This window comes from Cupressus sempervirens, chromosome 8 (genome assembly GCF_028749045.1).
Source record: "Cupressus sempervirens isolate cs-2001-9-10 chromosome 8, ASM2874904v1, whole genome shotgun sequence".
In the NCBI taxonomy this organism is placed as follows: domain Eukaryota; kingdom Viridiplantae; phylum Streptophyta; class Pinopsida; order Cupressales; family Cupressaceae; genus Cupressus; species Cupressus sempervirens.
Window position 1 is genome coordinate 591,739,759 of NC_143125.1, and position 22,697 is coordinate 591,762,455.

At 36.3% G+C, this 22,697-nt stretch overlaps 1 protein-coding gene across 2 annotated transcripts in view; it reads right to left on the reverse strand.

Annotated features, from left to right (window-relative positions):
- Positions 1 to 565: 565 nt before the first annotated feature.
- Positions 566 to 22,697, reverse strand: part of LOC149543822 (Homeodomain-like superfamily protein) — a 116,484-nt gene continuing 94,352 nt past the window's right edge. The window contains exons 3-6 of one of the 2 annotated variants that reach the window (XM_089798508.1): positions 21,051 to 21,137; positions 9,713 to 10,102; positions 2,693 to 2,867; positions 566 to 2,537 (exon numbers count right to left, since the gene is read on the reverse strand). In XM_089798508.1, coding sequence (XP_089654634.1) covers positions 790 to 2,537; positions 2,693 to 2,867; positions 9,713 to 10,102; positions 21,051 to 21,137 — 2,400 coding nt within the window. In that variant the 3' untranslated portion in view covers positions 566 to 789. The remainder of the gene's footprint in view (positions 2,538 to 2,692; positions 2,868 to 9,712; positions 10,103 to 21,050; positions 21,138 to 22,697) is intronic. The other variant, XM_089798509.1, reaches the window with a different exon arrangement.

The following is a 22,697-nucleotide window of genomic DNA, read 5'->3' on the forward strand; positions in this document are numbered from 1 at the left end:
TTATGGGAACAAACTAATCTCACAAATGTACACAAAGCACAAGGACCTAATGTCATATTTTTCTCAGTCAGTGTTGCTTCTAGAACAATTGAAAGACCACATATGCCAGAACAATTAGATATGCTTCCCTTTCTAGGAAATTTATTAATCAAAAAATCTATTCCCTTTGATTTCCTTACTGGAAATTGGTAGACAATCATATGCACTGAAAGAGCCAATCCAGGTGTTAATGAGCAGTTTTAGCCATTACATGCAGAAGCTTGGCGTTCTCCTGCATGTTGTTGCATTCTTGAATGACATAGGTTTGCTCGATTAGTTAACAGGTGCTAAATGTCATCAAATTGTGACTTGCATGTACCCAACAAAGGCCCTAACATTATGATAATCTGAAAATTGAGTTCGACCAGCTTTGGATTCTAATTTTAATTATGTAACAATATGGATTCAAAAAAATTATAAAAATGTGTCATGTACTACTTCCCAGGTGGAATCAAATTGAGAAATAAACTGGGAATCAGTAATGCCACATAAATACTCCCAATGCAAATCATACTTCTACAAGATATTGCACCAGTCAGCTACTGTAAAAATTATTACAGTGAAGTAATCAATTAATTGTTATAACTTATCTTAGGTCATATATGTCAAGAGAGCCCATTGTTCCATTTCTACCATTCATCAGTGTGTGCATCAAGAAAGGATAGATGCTTATTCAGTAAGAATCTTCACAACAATATGTTATTAGAACTTGCATCAATCTGCAAACAACAAGAATTCACATAATCTAACTTACCTTCCATTTACAACAGTACTGTCAACAGAAATATCATTTTGTGCTGAGCTGGACACATTTTGGTGTGAAGCAACAGGTAGTGATCCTGGCCTATCTTTAATTTCTACAATATTTTCACTTTCATTCTCATTATGTACCTCAATTGTGGCTCTGACATCAGCACATTCGGAGCTACCTGCTGCTTCCCCGGGAATATGCCTTTCCGAGCTAGCTTCTGTTTCCATGGGCACATGTCTTTCAGAGCTAGCTGCTGTTTTCCCGAGCACATGGCTTTCAGAGCTAGCTGCTGTTTCCCCAAGCATATGCTTTTCAGGGCTAGCTGCTGTTTCCCCAGGATTGTGCCTTTCAGAGCATGCCTGATGTTGGGAATTTCCACTAGCAGTAGATAAAGAATAATTATTTCTCAGCTCCGTGATTTTACCCTCTTGAATTGTTACAACATCATTTAGAATTATATCCTCACATACAGTTGGGACAGAGCTTATGTTAGCAGGGGCATTAGTAAGTTGGCAAGCCTCAATCTCTGGATAAGGGGAATTGGATGTCAATAAAGAACTTGATGCTCCACTACAGATTTCACCAGCTGGCTGTAAAATGGCTGCAGCTTGCTCAGTAGACATCTGACTCGCAGTGGAAGTTAATACTGGAGGTACTGATAAGATGGTTTCACTCACTGAAGGTTTCAAATAATTTTCTGATTGAGACATTTGAGATGCCTCTGTAATAGATGGGAAAATTTGAGACTTAGAATTTCCTTTGCTAGTGAGAACAGAAACGTTGGATGGAGACATACCAAAGCTTTGTGCTTGAGGAGCACCACAGCTTTCAGAAGCTTGTTTTGATGGCAAAGTTGTTCCTGTTAGCAGATTAACCCTAGAAGATTGGGAACTTGATGCGGCAGTTGTAACAGCTTTTGCTGTATGACCCTTTGGTTGTGAAGTGGGCAATCTCTGAACACTTGGCATTACACCTGTATAAACAGGAGGAGATGATACTGATCCAGTTCGTATGTAATGCACATTTGAAGCCCTCATATTACTGCCAGCAGCACATGATACCCTTGCACTGCTACTAATACAAACATTACTAGACCTAATGTTATCTGCTGTTCCACATGCAGTCCCTGCCTGAGTGGCATATCCCGATTTTGCTAATTGAACTCCTCCTACTCCAAAATGCACAACATTCCCAGATTGTGCAGCTTTAAGTAAAGAGGCAGCAGCTGATGGAGGAGCTATTCGTGCTCCGGCTGCAACTGCAGCAGCTTGGACCAATGGATGAGGACCACTCAATGGCATTGAGTTCCCATGACATAATGCTTCACTTATACCACACTGAGTAGCTGGATTGATCCCATATCTTCCAGAACCATGGCTTGCAGCAGGTATGGGCACTGCAGTTTTTGCTGGTGTTGAAACTGATGACATGGCTGTAGTCGTGGCCGGAGGTGGCATAGGATTAATCATGCGACCTGTACTTGATTTATTAACTGTATGCTTTTTGCTTTTAGGTCTAGACTTTACAGAGGAAGGTGTGGCACAGAGACTTGAAGAACCAGCAATCCCATGAAGAGGTCCTTGCTCTACGCCTTGATGACCTTGAGGTAACTGCAATGTAGTGTTCTCCGATGCTGCTCTGGCAGTTGAATGGATTAAAGAGCTCCCTGACCCAGTTGAAGCAGTCGGTAGTGTCAATGAGCTGGAAGGTATTGTTACAGCTGTTGTGCCAGTTGTGGTTCCAGTGACTGTGAGGCATGAAAATGGTTTATTCATTTTATTTTATTCATAGTTCAACCTAAATGTATGCAAATTACTCAATAATCTGCCACTAAAACATAATATCCCAGTTGAAAAATAGAGAAACTAAGTTGGAATAAGCCAAAAGACAAGACTTAAATACCTGCAATTGTTGGACCAACAGTCACAGTTACGCTAACGCCTGATGATATGGTTGCGGTTACTGGAACAACCAAAGCTGAAGAATGCTGTAGATCTACAGGTCCAGACGAAGTGCTTGAATTTCCAAGATTACTTTGACTTGAAACAACATTGCGCTTTCTGATAAGAGACCATCTCTGGAACAATGCAAAAGCGGCATTAAGTTGTAAACAAGACTAGAAAACATTCAAAAGACATAAAACAATTAAACATCAATACAGTGGATATTATTATCAGGAATTGAAAAGTCATCCCAGTGAAATAAAAGTACACCACGCTCATTATCAAAATATTGAGGGTTTATGACACCTTAATTTACAAGTTATAGAATTCTCTTTGACAATATACTGTAAAAATTATAAACTGTAGCTGTTTAACCTTTATTTCTAAGCACAGTAGTAAACTGCAATAGCTCACAATAACAAAACTAAATAGCACTGAATTCTAACAATATACGTTCCCTTAGGTTAGATGAAATGACTAGTCAGTTTATAACATGTTCCCACTTCTGGTGGGTGGTTCCTTTGCCTTTGCCAGGAATCCTTAAATAACCAAATAAAACTTGTCAGAATGGTAAATAGCACAATTGTCAGAATAGTGAACAACCAGAAAAGGCAATTCAACCAAAACCCTTAAATGTCTTGTTTTTCTTTGTTTTCATGCTATCCTTCTATTGCTCCAAGATATGACAGTATCACTATATTGTATACAAAATACAAACACCAAATCTGTGGAACAAATTACATGTGGAATCAGTTGATATAATGAATCTCTTTCATGGACCATAGACTATTGGTATTGTTGGTAAACAGATTTTTCATTGCAATTGTTTCTCTAACCTTGTTTGCCCAAAGAGCAGTGACAACCATTCCAACTATTGGAGAGATTGTGATGGAATAACATCTTCCTCTATATTTGAGTGGGCAGCTCCCTTAATATGATGGCAGTTTTTAGGGATTTTGTGTACTTTTAACCAGAAGTAAAAGAGAACCAAAAACTAAAAGAGGATGGATAACAAAAACCCAACTCAAAGAGATAAGAGTACCAATACGACCATAAATGATATCAATAACAAGGGGGTTTGCATGATAAAGTATGTTTTGATATGCAATGATGATGAAAGAAACACAACAAAAAATCTCAACATATGAAGAGATGGGGTATACTAGCACATATAACTTACAAGTCAAGAAACCAAGAAATGATGTGTTTCATCAAATCAATTACATAGATCATTGAACTGAAACCAATTAATTCCACCAATTCATAAAGGGATTACTAAATTAAGCAGGTAATTAATAATAATACCTCATGAATACATTCAGACATACAAACTCAATGCATGCTTCATTATGCTTTTGGATATATGCAAGGTCAAAAACCCTTTAGGTACAAAGTATGATCATAGTTTCTCTAGAAATTTGTCCAGACTTTCTGTAAATCTCCCTTTGCATTTGGATTAGCCTAGTATTATAGGATCTCCCTGATAAGTTACCCATAGCCACTTTCTGTAACCACCTAAATCACTTTGCATAACTACCAAACTAATTGCTTTTGGTAACTAACCTTTTAGGAACAAATTAGGATTGACCTAACATCACTATAAATCATCCAAATTCTAACTTTTGGGTAGAATAACATAGGTCACTTTTTACAAATAGGTATTATGAAACCTATAACTTTAATGAAAAAACAAGTTATATCTTGCACTGAGATGAGCATTGTGTCTTCTCTTAATCCATGTGTTACTTGCTCAATAATGACTTGGCCTTTGGGGATACGCACTCCATCTACATCTAGTAAGAGTTGTTTCTTTCTATGAACTCTTGGTCATCTTAAGTGGCAAAATCTTTTCACGATCTCATCCAATTGTTTGACACTCTTTGATGATTACAAGTGACACCTAACCTATTCAATGCATCTATGATTCTATCAATATCTTTTCTGACTTTATCAAAGATTAAGATATGTTCATTGTTATCATCTCTGAACAAAACATTACAAAAGACTCATTAACGTTACGTGGTAGTGGGTAGGGTGGGGCTCATGATGGGATTAATCAATATTTGGGTCAAATGGTAGAGTGAATATTCACTATGGCCATTTATATAATTGATCTTTGAGATCATGGTCAAGTTTCATGACATTCATACAACTACCTCATTCCCCATGGTCACCATAGTAACCTTAAGATACTAAGATACAAGAGAAATGGGTCTTTCACCATACCCTATATTAAAATATTATTTCCAACACCATGTTATCTTTCCTCAAATAAAAACTATTCGACGGGATTATCAAGATTTTAACAATATTAGCTCGAAGGTTGAACCCACTGTGTGACTTGGTTTTGACAATTTGACCTGGGATATTTCCAATCTTAATCTTATTACCTTTCATTGTTGGTAACTTCAAAATATTTCATTTGAAAAGGAGATTTTGATCTTAAATTACTACCTTCCTTCTTCAAATATCTTATTTGAGTTCCTCACTCCAATTCTTCAATCTTTTCAACATTTCCTTACCCACCGGAAAGACAGATCTAAATAGTATCACAGACCCTCACAAAATATCACAACCTTCTTAATGAGTTCAAGGTCACTAGATTTAGCAAGTGTCAACACAAATCCATCATCCGGATTTGAGAAGTTCATATGTATATCACGTGTCCTATACTTGTGATAGAGTCTCTTCAAATGCCTTTGGTAGAATTGGAGTCAATAATGGTTAAAGTAACCACCTTGATGAGAACATGGTATACTTTATTAAAAAAAAATGAACTCCAAGATTTGCAGTTCTACCAGATCTCACTCCATAATCTTGTAGCATGTCTTATATGGAGCTTATATATTGTAAAATAAATAGGTGCGTCAATATGAATGATCCCAATTATTGGTAGGCGTAGGATTTGAATATTGCTTTGTGTTTTTATATATTGTAATACTGGCAGTGATGTTTGTATTAGCCATCTCATCTATTGCAAATGTGAGAGGTAACTCCAACAAGACTTTGTATAACAATATCAAGAAAGAGAGTGGTGATATTCGTTAGAACCAATTTAAGGAAATATTTTCTTAACCACTCACCAAAGAAAGATAGCCCCCTCATAATCTATCTTAACCACCATAACAGAAATTTAGTGTTGCTAAGAATTGAATAACAAACAGTTATGAGTCCCACTTTGACATAGACAGGGTGCTGACAGAAGTTGCAGGACTTCGCACTGTACCTACCATTACATTTCAACAAATCTTTAAGTGTGTATCCTGTAATAATTGCATTTACAAGATGAAATCTCTTTGAAGCACTGCTTTAGATATTTCACATGCCACACAACCGCCAATTTCATTTTCTTAAAAGTCTTTATAGGCTTTTCAACAATCTATTTCACTGCATTCTATGTGATGACATTCTATTAGTAGCATTCTGTCGAGCATTTCATGCACTTTGTCTATGCATCCACATTTTACTAACATGTCCACATGCTGTCCCACAGCTTGCATTAATGTGCAAAAGGTTCTAAAAAACTTCAACAAATCTATGTTGTGAATATCCTGTAATTTAGCATACCATGCAATAACATTCTTTGGAGTGCTTTGTCAAACAATTATAGTGCTTTATCTATGATTCCACAGATTCGTCAAAAGTTGTAACATAATATCTGTCAAAAGTTGTACCTTCTGTTATGCTCTGATGGATAAAGTACAATGGTCCAAAGTATTCATTTTGTTGCACAGATTTGCAGAAAGCTATTCAAAATGGTCAAACTTTGCCTCATTTTTGCCGTTGTCTTAAAGATTTTTAAAGATCTCAAAAAATGTATCCCATTCGTATCCTGCAATCACTACACTCCATGAGGTGACATCTCTAGGAGGATTTGTGTTAAACCATCAATGTACTGCATTTATGGTTCCACCTTTTGTATTTGCACTGAGCAGGGAACTTGTAACTACAGTACTTAATAAAAAACTTTTTTCTATCGAGTTTTTATGGATGCCCCTGAAATTTTGCTAGAGACATTTTGGCACAGACATTTTGTGCATATCTCACAATTGCAGTATACATGAGATGACAGGCATTTGAGGCATTCTGTCAAACAATTCAGGTTTGTTCTCTATGATTCCACATTTGGCATGCAAGACTATGAGAGTATTTCCAACTATAAAATCTGACAACAAAAAAATTGGCACAAGGAGTGATAATTTAACTGCTTGTTGCATTTGCTTGAAAGTCATGCAGATCTAGTGTAAACAGGCATTACCAACTTTCTTAACAGTGCTTCCCAATATGCAATACGATTCATGGGTTCTTCACTTTTGATGGACATCATAACCTGTCCCAAGATTTTCATTGCAGTCAAACAAGGAAGATGCTGATAGTCGTGGAGTTTGGTTTTGCAACCTATTAATTTCATTTGCTCAAAAGTTTCTGAAGCTTTTTCAACATATCGCTTTGTTGCATATCCTGCAATATTTCTATTTCACAGGATGACATATCTTAAAGCATTCTCTCAAATTGCACTTCATGTTTATCTATATTTCCATGTTTTGTCCACATCTACTTTAGAAAACAAGCAGTTATATAACCAACTCATTATTTTCTCTATATTCTTGTTATGTGGCAATGTTCGCTTCTCCATCAGCACTTCCTGAGGAGTGTGGTGCCCTACTCTTATTATTCAGCGAACTAAAACCCATTACCCATTACAAAAGGATTATCCTTAACCTCATTGGCAATTTGAATTGTGTTGAAAACTGAACTAAGTTACCCATTCTGTATTTGGCATTCAAAGGCATATTCGTAACTTCTTCAGTTATTAAAAACAATTAAGCAACTCATCAAAAAGGCTAATCCAAGGTTTGTTGCCTAGTCATCTGCATAGAAAGTCAATCCCAACTTTTATCAGTAACTTAGAATGAATTGGAAACTAAGCCAAAAGATCAATGCATTGTACTATGCAAGGTTTATTTGACTGTGTTGAGAAATTTGTTCACAAATTCATTGGTAGTTCAAGTTACTTTGAAAAGCCATTAAAATGACCCGTTCTATAATATCAATTACTTGTTTGAGTGTAAAGTGCATCCTACATAACTCATTGGTGCCTTCATGGATGAGTAAACAACTTTCTCGAACGTGGCAATGAGGAAGCTTAGTTTCTGCATCTCTCTCTTTCTTCCAACATATGAAGAAGAAATTAAAATTTCATTGGAGATGAATGATGCTATTGTAACCATTCAAGTCATTTAAGCATGTCAAGTCTCTTAAAATTCCACTTCTCCATAAAACAATTATAGGAATTCTTCACTTATGAACCTTGACATCAGTGCTTGGATGTCTTCATTTGCAGTCAATGCAAAATACACAGATCTTATAAATTCGTCAGAAACCCCCCAATCCATGAAATGAAGATTAACGTGCAACTTTTGCTCAAGTCAATAATGATACCGCACACATCCTTGTCAAACAATTTTCCTCAGTTGTTATGAAATTGCATATGTAATTATTTTTATAAACCACTCTATAAGTTTTCCTAAACCAGTAGGCATTTGTGCATGAAAACTTGCTATATTCCATGTAATATTACCAAGATACTTCTCATGAAAGGATTTTGCGCCAACTCTAACCAAAATTACAAAAATTGACTGTCTTCATAATTTCCTGCAATCTACAATGCTGCTCCTGAAGGTTTGATTGAACAGATGGAGGTTACACATAGAGATGGCAAGAAGCAAAAGAATGGTGGATGATTGGGGATAATTTTGATTCATAGGTTATTAGCTCAAGTATTTTTGGCACAAAAGTTTATTTTGGCAAGTTTAGAAATGGGTTAACAACTATTAAGAAAAATCCTTATGGATAGCTCGGTGCATTCTTATAGGTGTGCTATTTGTTTTTCGTATCCGAGATGAACAGTTGACTACTGCAGCTTCAATTGCCCATGAGCTTAACAAGAATCACATCCAGAATATAATTGAAGAATGGAAACAATCTCAATGATATTGAGTATGGTCAAGTTCTTCATATTTAATTCAATACTCAAATACCCTTTGCAGAAAGTCTAGCGACATGTGTTCCATGTTCTTGAACACATCAAAATCACAAATTTGATGGGTATTTTTGCTTGTCTACTATCAGAGGCCTAGGATCAGGCATGATGCATCATTTGAAGCGATTTATTACTTATAGACTATTGATATTCATCCATCATAGATGAATCAGTATGCAATGCTGCTAAATTATTGTGTAAATAGCTTCTTCACCAAATCTAGTGGCAGAGAACACAGTCAAGTATCATCAGGCTACATTACTAGACAGAAATGTTATATAAAATGGGAAGGGAGATCAAGTTTAGAAACAGCATTGAAAGAATCCAGAGGTAGAAGCCATATAGGGTTTTAACGTAAAAATTCTTGTATATCTATCTAGAAACATATGAAAACCCTATATGGCTTCTACCTTTGGATTCTTTCAATGCTGTTTCTCAACTTGATCTCCCTTCCCATTTTATATAACATTTCTGTCTAGTAATTTAGCCTGATGATACTTGACTGTGTTCTCTGCCACTAGATTTGGTGAAGAAGCTATTTACACAATAATTTAGCAGCATTGCATACTGATTCATCTATGATGGATGAATATCAATAGTCTATAAGTAATAAATCGCTTCAAATGATGCATCATGCCTGATCCTAGGCCTCTGATAGTAGACAAGCAAAAATACCCATCAAATTTGTGATTTTGATGTGTTCAAGAACATGGAACACATGTACTTAATTCTTTAAGATATCTAAATAGTATACACGTGTACATGTAAATCCAGAAAATGAGATTGGCTGTCACAAATCTTTGGTCACCCCTTCTTTTGGAATCCATTCCACAACATTATGGACAATATCTTTTAATTACCTGGTATGAAGACATGAAAGCTCATTTATTTTCAACTAATATTTTTAAAATTAAGAGACTTCTATATGATATATACCTGTGACAGCTGAGATGCTGTTCGATCATGCTTAAAAGCTCCTTTCAGAATACTTGACCAGTTCCCTTCGCCACACTTTTGGACTGCAGCAATGAGCTCTTGGTCCTCTTCTGCAGTCCACAATTTTCTCTTCCTTCTTGGTGGATGGACAGAGCTCATTGATACATTTCCATCAATACAATCTGAGGAAGATACTGCTGGGAAAGGTTGCTTTTGGATTGAAACTGGCACAGTAATATTCATTCCTTGTGTGGAAATCACTGATTGCTGATTGTTTGTGTGCACATCAGCAACACTAGTGGAGCTAGGTATGTTAATGGTTAGTGGAGCTTCTACAACAGAATGACTTCGTTGACCAGAACCTTTTGGAATCCCAGATGCCTCTAAAACCTGAAAAACAATTGAAGACTTAAATTAATATCCTTTAATGTCAATAATACATGTTGTAATCAATTTTTGATATAAATTTCTTGTAAATCACACCAATCACTAGAAATCAACACTGAAAATGAAGCACTCAATTCCAAGAAAAATTTAGATAGCTCACACTGTTAATGATACTAAACCACGCCCACCTTAGCAAAAGAGAAATCAACTTTGATATGAATTAATGCAGTCCCCTAAAATTAATTACTTATTATTTTATGCTCTGTAATAACTTCAATGACATTGGACAGCTATCACTAAATGAATTGCTGTTATGACAGATTATCATTGCTTAATATGGAATATTAGTATAACATATTCACTCATTCTGTCTCAGCTGATATCTGGCTGGTTATACATTTCTTGTAAATCGTACAATTACTGAAAAATAACACTGACAATGAAGCACTCAATTCCAAGAAAATTTAGAAAGCTCACAACGTCACTCATACTAAACCACACCTTTCTTATATAAAGCAGAAATCAACTTTGATATGAATTGATGCAGTACCCCTACCATTAATTACTTATCATTTTATGCTCTGTAATAACTTTACTGATTTGTACAGTTGTCACTAAATGAATAGCTGCTATGACTCATTATCACTGTTTCATATGGAACTTTGGTATAACAAATCCACTGATTGTTGTCTCAGCTGATTTCTTGCTAGTGTTATATAGATATATATAGACAGTACTCGTACCTAGGTTAAAATTTATTGCCATACCAGCTTATCCAAACTTTCAACATGCATCTGTTCTTGTACTAAAACTGGCAACTTATTTTTTTGTTCCACTAGTAATTTGGGCAATGACTAGGCAAGATAAATTTATTGATGTACAACAAATAGACAACAAAAGGTCAAAGGGACTGCCGAGTACAACAAAGAGGGCTAGCCCACAGTAAGGATACCAAACAATATTTGGAGAAGCAACAGAAACATTAACAAAACAAAGCGGGGTAGGGGGAACCCCCAGAGCCACACTAAGAATCCTCAGAAACTGCAAAGAACTTCAACACTGAAGGCTAAACCATGGGGCTAGATGGAGGTCCAGACCACCTCAAAATATTCTTGGAAGATGAAGACTGCTGCTGGTAAGAACCCATTCTAGGCTCATGGTCTTGGAACAAGGGGTAAGGACAAGTTGTCGCCTGGTGTCGTGTGCTGGCTGAAGCTGGATGAATAAGGCAATGAGTTGACAAGACTAGGCATCACAGGATGTCAGTGTTAAGAGTGTGCAGTCCCTGTGTCTAATGGCTTCCTAAAGATAAAGAAAAAGGAGCATTTGATTCGTGTACTTGAAGAAGGTGGAAAGCGATTGTGCCTCCCTGAAGAGACAATAGAACCTCCCTCTAATCTTGTAATATAAGGGGCAACATAAAATAAAGTGCACTTCAGAATCAACCTCCCCCATACTGCAAAGCTAACAAATCATATGCTCTTTGTCAATCTGATAGTTTGTCTTAGGACAAAGCCAATGAGAACCCACTCTAAAAGAACCAAGGGGGGCTTGGAAGGAGTGAGACTAGTGATGGGATAAGTAGGAAGGGTAGACAATAAGTTCGTCCGTCAACTCTAAAAGTGCTCCTCGTAGAAAACCATCATAGGACAAATGTCCCTGTCGGAGTTAACCTATATGGTATGAATGAAGTACCTATAGATATTTGCCTTGACACACCTATTCATCTCCTACCAGGGAGAGAGAATATAAGGGAGGCATCAAGAGGGTATTTATAGGGGCAGAGACGATCAGTTTCGATCCCTATAGACCCAAGGAGGGCCACAATCTCAAAAAACCAACCACGAGATCGGAGGACATTGAAGCAACAATAGACTCCAATGAGCAGTAAGTCAGGAAAGCATACCTATGACATCCCTTAATAGAATAAGAAAAGCCCCGAAGGTGATGAAAGAACCAACACAAATCAAATATGGCCTCAAGCTTGAAGGGGCGACCCCAAACTTTGAGAGAATAATGTATCGCAGGATGGACTGCTTGCACCTAATGATGCACTAAAGAAGGAAAATCTAAAGTTTAAACCCACTCAGTAGAAGCCCAATTGGAATCCAGCGGAGATGGAACCCACACCACCAATCCATAGAATACAGTGGGTCTAATAAGAGTACCCATAAGCATCTTCTTGGACAAAGTGTCCTAAAAGTGGTGTCAAAAAAATTGTTGCCCAAGGAGAGCCAAAGAACCATACCCCTTGTTGATCCATTTTTGAAGGGAAGCTCTAATGCTGAAATAGGGTCCAAAGAAATTAACCCCTAGATAAGTGCATTAGGAAGAAATCTCCACCTCCACACCCCTCTAATAGAAATGGAGGTGAGAGGTCTTAGGTGCCTCTTGGTCTTTCGTAAATTGACTGTCAAGTCCCTCAAAGCACAAAAAGACGCTAGACCATCAAGATGTCTCTACAAGCCCTTCGAAGAGGCAACCACAAGAACAATGCCATCGGCAAAGACAAGAATAGAAATCAAGACATGGTGGAGAAGACAACCATCACCTACAAGAGTATGGTCCTAAAGAAAACTCTCAAGCTCATCAATGTAGATACTGAACAAAGTTGGTGATAGAGGGCAACCTTGCTTAACCACAACAGTGCTCTTGATGAAGTCAGGTAACCCGCTAGACAACTGAAGCTCGGTGAAGGAGGTGATGAGATGGCGAGACTAAGGCATGGCAAGATGTTAGTGTTGGATTGCACAGTCCCTCAGTCTAATGGCTTCCTGAAGATAAAGAACAAGGCACTCTCGATTCATGTACTTAAAGAAGGTGGAGAGAGATTGCGCCTCCTTGCAAAGACAATAGAACCTCCCTCTAATCTTGTAATGTAAAGGGCATCAAAAGATAAAGTACACTTCACAATCAACATCCCTGATACTACAAAGCTAACAGATCCTATGCTCTTTGTCAATCCGATGGTTGTCTCAAGAAGAGCCAATGAGAACCCACTCAAAAAGAACCAAAGGGGATCCGGAAGGAATGAAATCAGTGGTGGAATAAGTAGGAAGGGTGGACATTAAATTTATCCTTCAAATCCAAAAAATGCTCCTCGTAGAAAACCATCTTAGGACAAAGGTCCTCTTCGGAGTTAACCTAGATGGTATGGATGAACTGCCTATAGATATTTGCCTTGACACACCTATTCAACTCCTACCAAGGAGGGAGAAAACGAGAGGGGCATCAAGAAAGTATTGGAATAGGAGGAGATGATCCATCTCAATCCCAATAGACCCAAGGAAGGTTGTAGTCCCAACAAACCAACCACGAGCCCGATCAAAGGACACTAAAGAAACAATAGACTCAATGAGTAGTAAGTGAGGAAAAGGTACCTGTGACGTCCCTCAACAGAATTAGCAAAGCACCAAAGGTGATGAAGGAACCAAACTAAATCAAATACAGCCTTGAAGAGGCAAGCCCCAAACTACGAGAATAATGTAGTGCAAGATGGACTACTTGCACCTAATGATGAGTCGGAGAAATAGATTTTGAACCTAATCAACAAAAGCCCAATTGGAATCTAGTAGAGAGGGACCCCACACCAACAAACCATAGTGAATAGTGGGCCTAATAAGAGTAGTGTCCATAAGTGCCATCTTGAACAAAGTGTCGTGAAAGCGATGTTATTGTAATCCCCTAGACCCACACATCTATTTGAATATGTGACTCTGTCACTTTGTCCAAATAGGACACTAGCATGTCGTGCTATTGTCCCTTCGACATATTGTAATCCCCTAGACCCACACATCTATCTAATGTTGTGGCTAGTCAATCTCAAAATTTGACCTCTTTGACTTGCTCTTTTAGTTTATGTGATCAAAATAATTGTACATGTCTGATATTGTCCTAATTGCTCATTAATTCACCAAAGAAACACAAGAACTCACATCCATTTATAAGCATTAATCGTTCATCAATTAACCCTCACATAGTTGGTATAGTTCAACTCAATTACATTATCAATTAATTGATATCGCACACACGCACTCTTCTTTGATCACTTGAAACTCCAAGCCAACTTTCAATCCAAGAAGCTAGCCATACCTTAGTGTCCAATCTCCTCGACACTCCTAGCCGACAAAGAGAAGTGATTAGAAGGGAGTCATGTGTCCCTTGAGACTTCAACTAGTCTTTAGATTGGTGCATTATTTCTCCTCCACATTTTGGTAAACTTGATGTGAACAACAACCTTCTTTAAAAGAGGCATTGTGATAGTTACGTCGTGACAAGGTGACCATCACACCTATCTTATTACAACCCCAAAAGGTGCCTAAAACAACTATATCCTTCATACCTTTGGATGAGTCCTATATCAAGGAGCTTGCCCCTCTCTATGCCTCGACTTTTGTCAATGACACCACCATCAAGGGTATCTTGGTGGACCTCTCAAGCCATGTTGAGATCATCACAAAGGAGGCACTCTTCGTAAATGTGCTCAACCACAACATGTATGATGACCGTGATGTTATTTCTACGCATGATAAAATTTCCCTGAATCCCTTGGGGTCTACCCACCTTAACCATTCAAGTAGGGCCCAAGGCTATTTTCACTGCTTTCATAGTGATCCCTGAATCAAACCTTTTTAGGATCAAGTTGGGCATCCCCTGTCTAACGTCCATGGAGGTTGTCCCTTTAGTGATTCACAACTGATTAAAGTTTCCCCACGAAGGGACGATACATACAGTCGAGGACACTAGCTACTATTCGTTGGTGTCATGTGTTGGATTTACCCTAGATCACTTTTATCCTAAGGCTATTAGGCCCCTATGTCCCCTGCAAGATGTCACATTCCTTTCTTATTAGGCATACTAAGTCGATGAGAAGAGCTTGCATGCTATGGCCACATCAGGTGTCCCTTCCTCTCGTGAGGCTCAGTGTGTCACTTCCTTGGCCCCTTCTTCGTCACGGGCCAAAAGAAGCATGTGCCCCACGAGAAGCCTCCCAGATCACCTAAGGTTCCACAACTTCCAAAGGTGCCTTTGGTCCCCACGTCTTGTTCACACAAAGACAAAGGAAAGGCCTCTATGTTGCCCAAACTAAAAATAGAGTATTGTCTTTGAAAGCTATAAGTAAATACAAGTACAAAACCAAAATAGTCTATATCTTCTTCTTCACCTTCCTAGCAACTCTACTAAAAATTATTGCAGTAGGAGGTCTAGCCCTAGAAACCTATTATGGCTATGCCTCCTCCCTTTACTCCATTGGTTGTGACTCAACTTCTATCTCGGATGTAAATCATGCTAACACTGGCAATGATTCCTCATCATTTGAATCCTCCTGAATGTCATCCGATCCCATTACAAATCCACCCTCCTCCATAGCCCAACTCCCCACATTGTAGATCTCATCCTCTGTAAACAATACAGGCTGCTCCTATGATGTCCAATCACAATAAGAGTCTATGTCATCCAGATCAAATGAACCAGCTAGCATTTCCTTTGCCTTTCTTATGCACAATTTAAGGTTGTATTACACAAAGACGAGGTTATTGAGGCATTTTTTTAATAACATGTTCCTCTTTTTCATGTAAATGTTCTCGAACAAGCTCCAACTGCACTCACAACTCGATGAACTGCAAGGCTAGCATACGATTTGGAGGGCAAATCTTTGCAGATTTGGGGCATTTCCAACCCAATTTCACCACCAAGAATTTCCAAAATGAAATATTAAAGAGTTATAAAGCAAGATGAATACATTTTTTAGTAGCTTAGTTTTATCTAATTTATCGTGCATGTGAAAGACTCGAAAAATCCAAACATTGTACCAAAGGTTTGAGTGTTTCTTCCTCTCTTTGCTAAGCCTAAAGATAAAAGCTTGCCCCTTGCATTCTAAAACACTTCCAATTTGGACATATGAGGTCTTTCACCTCAACCTCAGGTACCATCCTTTGTATGCACTTAGTAAGGCCCTCCACGACCTCTCCACTAAGATCTAAGTAGGATGAAGAGGAGCAAAAACAAGGATTGACGAAGTACCTCGTCATATAGATAGGTTGGTGGAGCTGATTATTCCACCTCCTATCAATAATTTTCCACATGGATTCAAAATTGAGGCTGTCCCCCTCATAGTTGAATAACTCGAACTCAACAATAACTCGGTGGACCCAATTTTTTTGAAAAACTCGACAATAAATCGGCACTTTTATCAAACATTTGAAAATATACAATTTCTTTCAATGTTTGTAATATAGAATATATTTTTAATATATATTAATAAATAATACAAAAACAACATTATTCTTTTAAATAAAAAATAAAATTGATATATGCAAATTATTATTATTATATTATTTACTAATTCATATTTTATTTATTGAAATATATAAATATAATATTATACAATAATTATAAATTTTACCTTTTAGAAGTCACTAAGGAATAAAGCCATTAATTAAATATAATCAAAGTTATGAATAACTTGCACATATCTAATTAGTAAAATGGTCCATTATCATATTGTTGTAGAGGCAATTAGACAAGTTGAGTGATTTGTTTGTTTTAATCCAAAGTCAATGCTCTAATAATTAAATCAAAGCGCGGCGTCTTTATCCATGGGGCAATTTAGTTATTTTATGGCCTACTATAAGCCTAAGCTAAGCTGAAATATTAATATAAGGTGAGCAGCTAAGTCAAATAATTTAATAGCATTATAACGTTTAGACTTTAGTGGGTCTACAAAGGAAAATCATGGATTTTTGAGGATTTATTTTCATTGTTTTCTATTCTAAGCATCAATTCCTTTCTCAGGAAACTGGGAAGAAATTATAATGTAACAACATGATTCTACCATTGATTCCACCCACATACAAAAAAAACCATGTCCAGGGACCCAGAGTTTGTTAACAATCAACTCTCAGAAATTCTTGTTTGTTAATAATAATGCTTTTCGCCAATTTATTGCGATAAAAAACCCTAATATGACTATGTCGCCGATTTTTCTACAAAAATCTCGCAAATTTTTAGCGATTTTTTGGTAAAAGAACTCTGCACATTTTTTAATTTCTCAGAGACGATTTTTACTACAATAATATTGTTTGTAGGTTCTGACACGCAATATATCACAATTTTAGTGAAATAACGCAGTTTTTTTGAACTGTGGTCCACCATGTAGCAATTTTTGATAGCCTCTTTGGACCTACCCAACGCCTCATAAAGATACCACATTGGAGTTTGATACCCATCTACCAAGCTAAGAACTCCAACCAAGAGCTCCAACACCTAAATTTGAGAAGTAGAAGATCATCATTAATCATTAGAGACTAGAGTTACAAATTAATAATGAACGACTTTATTCTTGAATACAAAAAAAATTAAATATTCAACTTTTGAAGTTTCCAAGTTACCTTCACAATTTTTGTAGCACTTTGTGTAAATTGGTTGTCAAAGACAATGTATGAAGTACTTTCTGCATTAGACTTCTTTGAATAAGTTGAGTCTAGTCATGCTTGACTCACAAACATTTGTTTCAAAGCTGTCAAAGAAGTAATAGTACTTTGCAATGTTATGAAAACCATTGTAAACATTGTGACTCCTTCTCCAACATACTCCTTCCCTTAGGGGTGCCCTCACCAAACAAAGAACCCAAAGGTGATTGTATATATATTTTGTTATCTTTCATGCATCCTCTACAATTAGTCTCGCCCAATTGATCTTTCCTTTGTTTTCCAAAAGAAGGTCAAGGACATGCATTGCACAAGGAGACCATAAAAGTTTATTATAATTATCTTGGAGGATCCTACCCACTGCCACATATGCCTCTGCATTTTCAGATATGATTTGCCCCACATTATCAATCCCCAACCCCATTACAACTTGCTCTAACATTAGAGCCAAAGTGCCAATTGTCTTTACCTTGTTGGAGGAACCCAAGGATTTCAAAAAATGCTTCATCCTTGCAAGAAACAAAAAAATTAATGGTGGCGGGGTTTTTTCCATTCGTCCATTCACCTGAAAGAATGGTGCAACCAAATTGTTTCCATTGTAATTTTTGCTCTTTTACCACATCTTTGGCCCTAGAAACTACATCTATGAGCAACCTACAAGTATGAAGTAAAATTAATGTTGAAGTACACAATTTTGATTAAAAGAATAACTTACATTCAACAAAAATAAGTAAACTATAAAATATTTTAAAATTAAAACAACTAAACTAACCTCCAACTCAAGTCTGATGGAGAAGACGTCTTGTAGCCCTTTCTCACCACAATAGTTCCAGTTACAAAATTCAGCCAGTATGAACTTGTTGCAACATTGAAGGGGATGTTGTTGAAGCACTAGAAATTGGCACATAGAATGTCTAATTGCCAATGCACATTGCTATTCCACCCAATACCCTCCAATGATGGTTGTGCTTCAGGTGTGTTTGTGTGCATAAAAATTATTTCTATAGAAGATGGTTGTGGCATTGATGGGGTGGTCTACTAGAAGCCACATAAGTGGTGGCCGAGGGGATACTAGGTTTGCAGATATGTAGACCACGAAGAGAGCCCACTATGCCCTCAAGTGTTGCTTCTTCTTCTTCAAGGTAGACTAAAATACCTAGTCACAACCCACATTATTTCAATATAATTCTTTATTTTTTGGGTTGAATCTAAATTGTTTTAGCAAAATCCAAGAAAATAATGGTGATTGAAAATAATAAATGATTCTTAAAATGGAGACAATGTAAAACACCTTGAAATTTAGAAATGCCTGCCCTCGTGACTATTTTTGCCCTTTCTCTTTGCAATTTTTCTCCTTTTCAGCAGCAAGGTATTCATTTCTCTTTTTATTTCTTCCATGTTGTCACAAACCCTTGTGTCATGCTTCATGATCCCTCTAAGGTGGTATTTCAAATGGGATATGCCTCCACTAATTACTTTTTCACATTTTATGCAAATCACAGAATTAATTTGGGGTTCTCCAAAGAAATACGTCCAAACCTTATCTCTAGTCCCTTTAGGACATGCGCCTGCATATCTAAATGGACATGCATCTACTGAGGCACTAGCAGACCCTACAACTGACCCAATGGTGGATGCATCTCTATTTAAAATTTTACTCAAATTTCAACCTACACGTAGAAATTGAAACCACAAATTAATATACATGTTTTAACAAAGAAATTTAGGAAACAAACTGAATTAGTTTAAAACTTTTGATAATTTTAAAGATGGTCAAAACTTGCAAAAATAGGTATAAGGGTTTGAAAAAATTTAGAAAATATGAAATCCTTGAGAAACTATGAAAACATTTACAAAAATTGCTTAAAATTGGTGTTAAATCTTGTTAATAACACTCTAAAACAATTTAGAATACATTGGAAATGCTATTATAGAGTTTCTATAAACTTAGATGCAACAAATAATAGACGATTTTTTTTAAAGAAATTTGAAAACTTCCCTGTGAACCCAATTTTGGTTCGAAAGCCTCGTCAAATCTACTTCATATCCACAAAAAATTGCTCTAAAATGCTGCAAAATCATGTTTTTTTCTCCTTCAAACCCTTTTTTAGCCTCCCAAACACCACTTGGCAACTTCAGAAAAAGTGAAATGAGTTTCATTTGGGCTGGCCATCCCTATTAGTGTACTACGGCTGATATTTATCAGCTTATCGCTGATTTATCGACGATAAGTTTTGATTATATCAGCAATAAAATCACAACTAATCAGTGTAAATTTGGCAATACAGTTGTGGATCTTATCACTCAATCACAACTTATCACAATAAGACTACTTATCTCCGATATTTATGCAATATTTTAATCTATGCATAGGCATATGTGGTGTTAGAGGATGAAATATCTGTTTATTTCAAAATTTATTGTAAATAAAATCGTCGAAAGTAGGATAATCAGGAACTGTAAATTAAACAAATATAAAATATATTGTAGATTGAACCTGGAAGATAAAAGCATAATTTATTGTTGTAATTTCAAATAATGTGACCTTTTGGTTCCTCAAAGTCAAGCGCCTAGCTTTAAGGATAAAATGACTATTCATGTTCCAGAATTGAAAGGTTAACAATCAAAAGGTTTATCTTCTCAAGTGAGGCATTGGCTTTCTGGAGTGAATTTTTGAAGATTAAAGGGCATAAGTGACACTTCAATTTTGAATTCCCAATGGCAATTCTTAATTTTGTGGGGCCCAAGATGGAGAGTTATAAACATGTGCTGGGGTAAAACAATGGTCATCATTCAACGTGTATATTATAGGTCTGAGGAGCTACGTTGTTTTACAGGTTGTTGAGCTTTGAGGAAGAATATTTGTTCTACTCAAATATTGAAGTAATATATTTCTTGGCATCTGTTGCTGGTGGGGTTTTCCCCTGCAATTATTTGTCCACATAAATCTGAGCTTATTGTGGTTTGTTCATTTGGAAATCAAGCTTGGATAGTTTTATATTTACAATTTTACATACAGATTAATTTTCAAATCAACATTAAATCACAGTTCATTGTAGTGGATTCAATCTCATTATTTCAAAAATGTAGGCCAACTTTTTTCATATTTGACAACCAAAAACATTGTAATTTCTATTGGCATCCGGCATCCAAAAGAGTCTCAAGTTTTTAAGCAGTTAAAAAGTTATTATTGTTTGAAAATCCAGATGGTACATATCATCATTTTAGCAAAATAGATACTTATAACCGTGTCATAGTATGGCCTAGACCCTATATATACTTTAAATTGGACGACAGTTTAAAAATGTTTAATAAATACAGATAAAGAATTGGAAGAATTGGTGATATGATCTTGCAGAGAGATTTTCACACATGCTCAGTCTTCATAATACTTCTTACAAAATAGTAATATTCGACTAATTCCATGGTATGATTATGATTAAACTCACATTTGGATTTGGAAATGATTAGGAAGATAATAACAAGATGCGAAATAACATTGGAAATGGCACAACATTAACCTTTACACAAGCTGTGGCCTCTGCCAAAGCCTCAGTTGCGACAGGAGGAGAGGGCTCAATCTCAAAATCCAAATCGCTATCAGCATCCTGAAAAATAGTTGGAACCAGATTAAAAAGAACCATTATTAGCTCCTACCAGAGCAAGAATACTAATGCATCCACTGCATTCAATTTCTTTTATTATTAAAGTCAAAAAGCACATAGAATTAAAAAAATCAAATTCTTTCCTCCGTCTTTTTTCTATACTGCATGACTAAAGCACTTAATTCATTGAATCAAATTTCAACATTGTCTTGAACAACATGAGCACTATTATATACATAAAATAATTATATTTTACCAATGTGTTCAATTTCTTTAGTTAGTCTAGCCAATAAGCAATTCAATTTTTTATTTTAAATAACTGTAAAATTGTTATCTTTCTTTCTATCGGTTCATGTTGGGCACAGTCAATGCAAAAATCTTTTTCTTTTTTCTTTTTTCTTTTTAAATAAAGCAGATGCCCAATGCATTTAATCCATTGAATCGCATTTCAACTCTATTAATCTTGAATGACATGAGCACTATTATATTATGCCCAATGCATTTAATCCATTGAATCGCATTTCAACTCTATTAATCTTGAATGACACGAGCACTATTATATACATCGTAATAGCAATTTTTAATTGCGGTGGCAGGGTAAATCAATATGCAAATAAATCTTGACCTTAATAAAATTGCATTGCTGACTTCAAAATTATTTTAACTTCCTTGAATTACATTACTGAAATCACTCAATTTATTAGATACAACAAAATTCAGTAAACTCATTAAACCGTGACAGGAACCTAATGCATGGCTTCTCTTGTTTGAACTACACAACAAACATATTCTATAAATAATTTAGAAGACTTCTATTTATAAGTAAATGCATACGAAGTGTCTAGATTGGTCATTACACAAATTATGGGAAGCAACTATTTGCCAAAGCCCATTTTCAAACTAAACATAAAATAGCTTCACAAGATGGGAAGAAACTTCGCATGAATGGTAGCATGGTTATCATTTGATAGTAAATACCAACCTTAACGACATCCAACTTTATAAATTCCCATTGATAGGTTGATAAAAACAAATATTTGGAGTTACTCATGAAGAGCAAACGAATATACTTGGGGGGAAGGTGAATCAGTATATTAACATATTTCCGAATTTAAACTTTCATCCAAACAATCAACTTCAAATGCTCAAATGAACAATTGTGCACATGATCACTATAGCACAAGATTTTCGTGGAAACCCAATGTGGGAGAAAACCACGGCAAATAATTGCTTTCTTATATAAGTTGTTCTTTTACAATTGCTTTATAGGCTACAACCTCTATGTTTATAAGCACCGACTCACTGGAAGCTCCAACTCCCACACTTTGTAGGCACCGACCTACTAGAAACACTAACCCCAAATGTTGTCTTCATGAGCACCAACCCACTGCGCACAAACCACTTTTCCACCTTGACTATGTTGCTTACTTCAACAGATGATGGATATCTTTAATTGCATATATTTCTCTTCTTTAATTTGATATTTATATCTGTATGAGTTCTTTAACTTCAGCACACACACCTTTCTCTCTTATATCTCGTCGTATCTGCAAGTTAAATCAA